General features: G+C 39.6%; 1 protein-coding gene across 1 annotated transcript in view; it reads left to right on the plus strand.

Annotated features, from left to right (window-relative positions):
- Positions 1 to 260: 260 nt before the first annotated feature.
- The window catches only part of SMYD2 (SET and MYND domain containing 2), an 81,371-nt gene continuing 73,074 nt past the window's right edge, over positions 261 to 8,557 (plus strand). The window contains exons 1-2 of the mRNA XM_011929508.1: positions 261 to 397; positions 5,014 to 5,119. Coding sequence (XP_011784898.1) covers positions 261 to 397; positions 5,014 to 5,119 — 243 coding nt within the window. The remainder of the gene's footprint in view (positions 398 to 5,013; positions 5,120 to 8,557) is intronic.

An 8,557-nucleotide genomic window follows, 5' to 3' on the forward strand; every position in this document is an offset into this window, starting at 1 on the left:
ATAGTGCCTAAAAAGGCATTTGTTTATATTGACTAGTAGCTAAGGAAAAAGTGAAGGATCTTCCTCTTGTCCATGTCTGAGTTTTAGCTCAGAATTTTTCATAACTAGATATAGTTGATTTTCTATCACTACCAAATGGAGAAAGCCCCTGAGAGAGAGAAATATCAACCAAAGTTAGGAACCTGAGTCTCCACAATAAATCCAAGCGTAATATTAATTGAGTTTGGATTATGTGGGTGATTCAGGCCACATGGAGCACCATGATGCTCATCTCCCCAACAGCCATGCCCCCCGACCCTTGCTGCACAGCAGCCAGTGCTTCAAAGGGCATTGGCCCCACTGACATCTCCAAAAATGCAAGTCAAGGGAATCCCTTTGAGTTTGTCACAGGGCTCAGGTGACTGAGGCCATAAGACTGCTAACACATGGCATTCTCCTGGCCACAAGAATTGGCACTAAACTCAGATCACTTGCCTGATAAATTGAAGAAAGGGATTTCTTCTCCTTGGGCATTTTCAAGAAAGCAAATAGCCCAGCTCACTTTTGGCAGCTTCTCTAGACCTGTGAAGAAAGCTAGCTTTGGGTGGAAGACAACAATTTGGATGGCAGAGCAGAGAAGCAACAAAAAAACAAAGAAATAAACAAAACAACTAGATTCTTGATCAAAAACACAGAAGCCTGGTCTGCCTCTGTATTTTTCAACATATGAATCTATAAGCTTCTGTGTTTCTAAAGTTAGATTAAATTGGGTTTTTCCTCTACTGATAAACCTCATCACATGTCTGTATTATCTAGTTTGTCTACTACCATTATACAGTTTATTGCGGTGGAAAAATATGTTCTGGAGCTTCCTTACATTTACCCAGTTAACCAGTTATTCAGTTAACCAGTTATAACAGTTACCCAGTTATAAGAGTGTTAAAATAGGTCTGACACTAAAATTCAAAACTTACTAATACATTCACCACAGGGAGTAATTTGCAGTTGAGTAGATTCCTCATTTTCACCAGTTATTTTTATTTTATAAAAATAACAAATATGTGTGCCCCCGCCCCGCCCGAGAGACAGCATTTCCTTTCCTCTCAGTCCTTGCTAATAGTAGATATGCTTGGGCATAACCTTTAAAAGCCATTTACTATATCACCAAAATGAGGACTGTCAAGTCATAAGCATCAGAAAAAGAGGAAAGAATTCTCATATTCCAACAAAGCACACTTAATTTAAGGAAATAAACACATATGCAGACTATTCCTCCACCCAGAGAATTGCTTGAAAGCATTTTTGAACTTTACGGTCCTAAAGATGAGTATGTTACTGATTAAATAACACTAGCAGCTCAAAATGTAGATGTCACAGTATCTGAATAATGCAGACATTTGTAGAAAACCAAACCAGATAATTAAGGAAGATTAATATACTTTGCAAATTTAATTATTTGATTGACTTATCTTCAGTAATTTAAATAATTGTCAACTCTCCTTTTTATTTTACACAGCGTAATAATTTTCTAAACAAAATGAGAAACATAACAAGTATAAATAAACAATAAAACAGAATAATTCAAGGGCACACTCCTTAATACTCTTCTCCTCTCTATCCACGCTCACTGTCTTGGTCATCCTATCCAGGCTTATGGTTATGAATATCATCAGTACACCAATTGTGACCAGTTTTAAATCTCTAGCCCCGACCTCTCTGCAATCTCAAAGCTTCTATATCCAACTACCTTTATGGCATCTCCATCTGGATGTCTGATAGACAGATCTAACTCAGCATGAACTCTTAATTTTCTTGATTTTCTCCCTCAAAATCTGCTCTACCTAGTCTTCCCTATCCGTGGGAATGACAGCTTCATTTTTCCAGTTGCTCCAGACAAAAATATCGAGTCACCCTTGTCTTTTTCTCTCAAACATCACATCTAATTTATCAGCAAATCCTTCCTGTTGGCTCTACCAACAAAATGTCCAGAATCTGATCACATCTCTCCACCACTAATTCTTCCAGCCTGTGCTGAGTCACTCTCCTCTCTTGCTTGGATTGTTGCAATAGGCTCCTAAAGGGAGATGCTGCTTCCACCTTTGTCCCCCTACGAGATTGATCCTTTTAAGTGTTAAGTCAGATCACCTCACTCCTCTGCTCAAAATCATCCAGTGGCTTCCTATTTTACTCAGCATGAAAACCAAAGCCTTCATGGTGACCTCTGTGAACTCATCCTCTATTTCCTCTCTGACTTCATATCCTTCTCCTCTTTCCCCCTTGCTCACTCAGCTCCAGCCATACTCTGGGCATGCTGTCACCTTAGGGCTGTTCTTCTCTGTTCTCTTCTACTTTCCTTCCAGGTGCCATGAGGTCATATTTGATGAAACCTACCCTGGGGATCCTCTTTAAAACCGAAACCCTCTTCTCTGCAACTGCCTGTCCCAATTTCCCACTATGCCACTCTATTTTTCTACTTTTCTTTGGCAATAATCACTTTCTAACATTCTCTGCAGTTTACTGAGCTATAATGTTTGTCTCTCTGTCCCATCAGAAGGTGAGCACCATGAGTTCAGAGATCTTGGTTTGCTCACTGGTGTATCCCATATCCCCAGCACTAAATCAGTACCTGGAACACAGTGCTGAATAAATAAGGCAGGCAGTCTCCTACAAATGCCTTATTTGTTGATGATAAAAACAGAACAATCCCAAGACTACAATTAGACCTTATTTAGTTTCATACAGGCTTTATAATTTGCACTATTTATTTTCTATTGGATGGAAACTTGATCTTTTTTTGAAAATACATAAAGGTGCATGTAATACCTAGTACTAATGGAAAAACATGAATAAATAAGATGTAATATCTCATACACTTTCATATAACATATGTCTACAGATTTCAAAGCTTGCCTGTGGATTCCCAACTCTAACACACTTTGCTTATTTGTACCACTTGGGGTGTCCAGGCAGATACCTTGGGTGTAGCCATGGCTACCTCTTATTTTGAAATAAGTAATTATTTTGCCTCTACTTTTTATGATAAAAATGCCAAACCTAGAAAAAAATTTTAAAAATAGTATAATGAACATCATATACCCTTTACCTAGTTTCCTAATTTTTGACGTTTTGCCACATTTGCTTTCTCTTTCTTTTTCAGGTATATTTTTTCCCTGAACTGTTTGATAGTAATTTGCTGATATCATGATATTTTACCCCTAAATAGTCCAAGTATCACTTAAGAACAAGGACATGCTGCTATATAACAATAAAAAGATCATACTCAAGAATTGGTAACATTAATATGATTATCCAAAATATAGCCCATATTCATATTTTCCTAATTTCCCAGTAATATTGTTTATAGTTTTGTCTCTTTATATCCAGGGTCTAACCATGGATGATGAATTATATTGTGCTGTCATATCTCTAAAATAGTTCCCCCCTTCCTCCTCCTCCTTCTCCTTCTTTATTTATTACATCATTGACATTTTTAAAGGGTCCAGGCCAATTGTTTCCTCATTACCAGTTTAAGGTTAAAGATTTTTAACAAAACCTCTAACTAAAAATTGGACTTGCAATGCATGCCTTGATTATAAGCCAAGTCCATGAAGCCAGAACTACCTGGGTTCAAAGCCAGTTCTACCACCCACGAACTGTGAGAAACAGTTAGCAGTCCCTTGCCTCAGTTCCCCTGTTTATAAGATGGAGATGCACATACCACCCACCTCATTAAATAGGTCATCATATGCGAGGTGCTTAGAATAGTACCTGGCATGTGGCAAATGCTTTGTAAGTGTTAGCTCTATTTATAGTTTTAAAACAACCTTGACTCATTTCTCTTTGATGGTTGAGAGGTAGGGGTTGAAAAACACAGGACTGAAGTGTTGCATCTTCCCCAATATAAACAGCAACTCTCAATGGCTTAGCTTGGAATTCTAATTAAGTCTTATTATTGTTTTGGAAGCTCAGAGTGGTTTCGCCTCAACCCTTTTGACAAATGGTATTTAGTGGAGATTCAAAAGGGAGACAAAGGGTGGACTGGTGGTGCAGTCTGCCGGCAAGGCTCAGAGATGAGCAGCCTTGGCCTGACACGCCTCTAGAGGGCAGCAGAGGCACGAGCGGCTCTCTGGCTCCCTTGCAAGCGAAGCCGCCTGAGTCACTCCTGTGCACAAACCCGTAACCGGGAAAGGAGGTCAGCTTGACTCAATGGACTAAATAGGGGTGAGACTGTTCACCTGAGGAGCTGAACCAAATAACCAGGAGTAATACCAGCGTACACTATATTTTTGGTAATAAAGCTGATCTTAAATTTAACTTTCTGAAGACTCAATGTATCACACTAATGTGCTCTCCACAAACAAGCCATGGTAACATGATCTGGTTCCAGCAATTTAATTCTTAGCAAGCAGCTGAGTATGGAGGGTGACTTAGTGATGTAATCGCTGCCAGTGCCAGCTCCCCAGGGCAGGGAGTACCATCAGCTCTGCACAGAACAGAGAGCTCGTCTGCCTGGCTGCCACCTCTTCTCTAGAATTTCCAAACACATATAAGGGTTTTAGACTTCATATCAACTTTCATACCATTTTGTAAATGTTTCTTACTATCAGAACTCAAGTTTTCTCCCATAGTTTAGTTATTACCAAGGGTTAGATACAGCTGTCTTAAAAAAATTGGAGAGCAGTCAGAAAGAAACGACAAATGATTATTACCAATGTTATCAGCACATTCTCCACATTGCATATGGATAGTACAGGGTAATGGGTAAGGGTATGAATCTGAAAGCAGACACCAAAGCTTGAATCCCAGCTCCATAACTGACTTTTATAGCTGTGTGATGTTGGTCAAGTTATTTAATCTCTCTGTGTCTCAATTTCGTTTTCTGTAAAATGAAGATAATAATAATAGCACCTACCTCATAGGGTCATTAGAATTGAATCAAAGGAGTTAATAATAAACTCTTACAACAGTTTCTTGCACTTAGTAAGCACTGTAACACTGTTAGCTTTCATTATTTAGGCTCTTGAAATCTTTCAGAAGCATTCAAGCCTTTCCCTCTCTTCTTCCCTCCTCCACAACAAACAATCCTGATCCACGGCAGAGATTAGGGCTAAATGCACCCACACAGCGTTACCCTCCACAGGTATGTGCAAAAAGGGGGCCTTTCCCCCTTCACCCAAAACACATAGGAAGAAAACTGGAAAACTTCCACATTTCCTAAGCCTTTCCTAAAAGTGTTCTCACTCTTCTTGGTGCCATCTTCTCTATACCAGCAAGGTTCTACTGAATTCTCTTCATGCAGGTTGGGTTACCACTTGTTTCTCTTCAGGTCACTTGCTTTCCAGCACCACCAATCTTTTTTTTTTTTTTTTGAGACGGAGTCTAGCTCTGTCGCCCAGGCTGGAGTGCAGTGGCCAGATCTCAGCTCACTGCAAGCTCCGCCTCCCGGGTTCACGCCATTCTCCTGCCTCAGCCTCCCGAGTAGCTGGGACTACAGACGCCCACCACCTTGCCCGGCTAGTTTTTTGTATTTTTAGTAGAGACGGGGTTTCACCGTGTTAGCCAGGATGGTCTCGATCTGCTGACCTCGTGATCCGCCCGTCTCGGCCTCCCAAAGTGCTGGGATTACAGGCTTGAGCCACCACGCCCGGCCCAGCACCACCAATCTAAGAATCTGGAAGAGGTTATGAAATTGGTCACCCACTGCTATGCACAACCCTTCCCTCTTTTTATCTAGCAAAAGTGATAGACAAGTATTACATATACTCCTGTTTTTAGAACAGAAAAATAAAGAGAATTCTTTTAGTAAAAATGGAGCAAATTGTTCTAAAGTTAAATAAATTTTAAAAACTTTCAGAAATCAGATATCGCATTACAACAAAACTAAAAAAAAGGTGGGGGTGAGGTTTAAGAGGATGATGCGCATGTAGAGAATCAGCACAGCATTCTAAACTGCCATCTTAATGTAAAAATAGGCTCTGTATAAATATGTCTTGTTTAAAAAGACTTATAGAATCACTTTTTACATAATTCTATAAGAACTGGGCACATTCTGTCAGAGTGGGTTGGGAGCACTACATTTTTCAAAGTATACCAATTGTCTAATATTTCGTCTGTTCTCTGAACTTAACCTTAGGCTTGGGGGCTTGGGTATCTGAAGCTTAGTTCAACAAAGTATTAATGGATTTCATCTCAAACATACTTTCAGCATTTTTAGAAATCCAATAAAATCAAAATAGTTACATGCTACATAGTCCATTGTGAAAATTGTAGAAATTTATTGATAATACCATAGCAAATGGTAAAGATCAGATCTTATCCAAAATATCATAGTGGTTAAGCACATGGCTTTTGGAACCAAGCGGCAGCTTTTCAAATACCAGTTCTTCCACTTGCAAGCTTTGAGATCTTGGGCAAGACTCAGTGGCCTGGCTGTCACATGGTGGGGGAGCGATAGTATCTACCTGTAGCAGATAAAGTCGGCATTTCTGTTGCACTCCTCTCGGTGTGCAGCTGACACCTTCCTTCACAGATCACACAGATACACCTTTTGTGCCATACTTGGAGGTTGCCAACCAATGACTGTGCAGCAGGATGGGTGCCAGGCTCCCTTTCCTAGCCTGCACCCCAGTCATGCTATGGGACCAGGCTGAAGCTACCCTCTAAGGGACTCTGATCTGAGATAGAGCCTTGCTTGGCAGCCTCCTTTCCCTGTTTTACCTTCCCGTTTTACCTTCCCCAATCTATTACAGGTCCCTCCTGGAACCACCTCAGGGATACATCCCATGCATTTAAGCCTCTCAGTGTCTACTCCTGGGATCCTAGGGCTTAACACTTAGCCCTCATACAGTTTTTAAATGATGCATTTGAATACATCTAAAGCCCCTAAAACAGCACCTGGCATATAAATGCTATTTCAATATTAGTTACTGTTATCGTCTAAGGCTGGACCTACGGTATCAAGGAGAACCGAGGGAGCTATACAGGGACTTCAAGCAAACATAAAACCACAAACACACAAACTCTTGAGAAATGTTGAGGAAACTGAATAATCCATCTAATTGCTTCCTTTCGCATCACTGGTTGCACCCTTGGTCTTAATTACAAGGGAATAAATGCTTCTGGCTGAGTTGTAATACAAAGAGGTTGCTGCTGTGTGCTCCCAAGAGACCCACCGCAGGCATTCAATTGAGTTAATAAGTATGGATACTGGAAGACTTGAATGTTCTCTCTCCCATGTGCCTTTTTTTTTTTAATAAGTGAAACTCTTTGGTTCGTCCTTTAACCGGGTTTCATAGAGCAGTTTCAAGGTTGCTTGTTTGAAGGTAAGCAGCAGGAGTCTTAAGAACTTAATTTTAAGAAATTCAAAGAGCAAAGAATGCACTTTGTTCTTTGAGTTTCTTAAACCTGTATTTCACATCCTTTCATAATAATTTGTCTTTTATGGATAAAATATACACAAATCACTTAGGAAAAAAGGCATGTGAAATGACCTTGGGCGATCAAGTTCTTCTGTTTTTAAATGGCATGCACAGTGTAATATTAAGATTTCTATATGGGAGCATTTCTAGCACATAGAGCAGCTCAGAAAAAGAATTTATTATTTCTTTATTTTTCAGTTCAAAAATAAGGGTAAAGAAACTTACTCATAGGATTTCTTTTTTTAAGGTTTTCATTTATCAACACCTGGGGGAAAAAAAAAAAAAAACCTGATACAGGAAAAATCTCAACATGATTAAACCAGAACGAAAGTAATAGTGGCTGGGGGAACCACTAAGTGAATTATTATGATCCTAGGTGCTAAAAAAATTATTCTTCCCTGGTTCTCTCATCTGACCCCACTACAGACTGGCTTTTGTCCACTTCACAGCACTTGAGCCATTAATGATCTCCTCCAAGCCAAACTGAACGTTCTCTCTTCTATCCTTATTCACTTTAATCCATTTGTTGCCTTTGTTAGACTCAACCACTCTCTTCCTCCTCCTCCATAAGCCTCTCTTCTCCTAATTTTGTCTGATCCTTTAGTATTTCTTTTCTTTACAATTTTATTGTATATTTTTAAAATAAAAATGAAAACGGTAATTAGAGAAGAGCGAAAAAAGAACTCAATCCAAACACTATTATTTTATTGTATTTTTCCTCTGATTTTTTTTATTGGTTTTTATACACTATGAATAGGATTTTGTATCCTTCATTTTCTACCAGATTTTTAAAAGTTATTTCACATGTTGCTGTAAAAGTCCTCATAACCTCCCTCCTTAATTCCTCTTAATACTTTCCTATCTCTCTCTTTGACTTTCTCCTCCTATTCTATTTTCCCATGGAAATTCACTTCTCTGCACTCTACTCCCACGCCAACCAATCCACTGATGAGCCAAAAACTTTATATCCCACATTCTCCTTTTACATTCAAGTATCCCTTTTGTTTTAATGACATGGATATCATTTTAAAAACAAAACAACTCGGCCGGGCGCGGTGGCTCAAGCCTGTAATCCCAGCTACTCGGGAGGCTGAGGCAGGAGAATGGCATGAACCCGGGAGGCGGAGCTTGCAGTGAGCTGAGATCCGGCCACTGCACTC

Source organism: Colobus angolensis, unplaced genomic scaffold (genome assembly GCF_000951035.1).
Source record: "Colobus angolensis palliatus isolate OR3802 unplaced genomic scaffold, Cang.pa_1.0 Scaffold81, whole genome shotgun sequence".
In the NCBI taxonomy this organism is placed as follows: Eukaryota; Metazoa; Chordata; class Mammalia; order Primates; family Cercopithecidae; genus Colobus; species Colobus angolensis.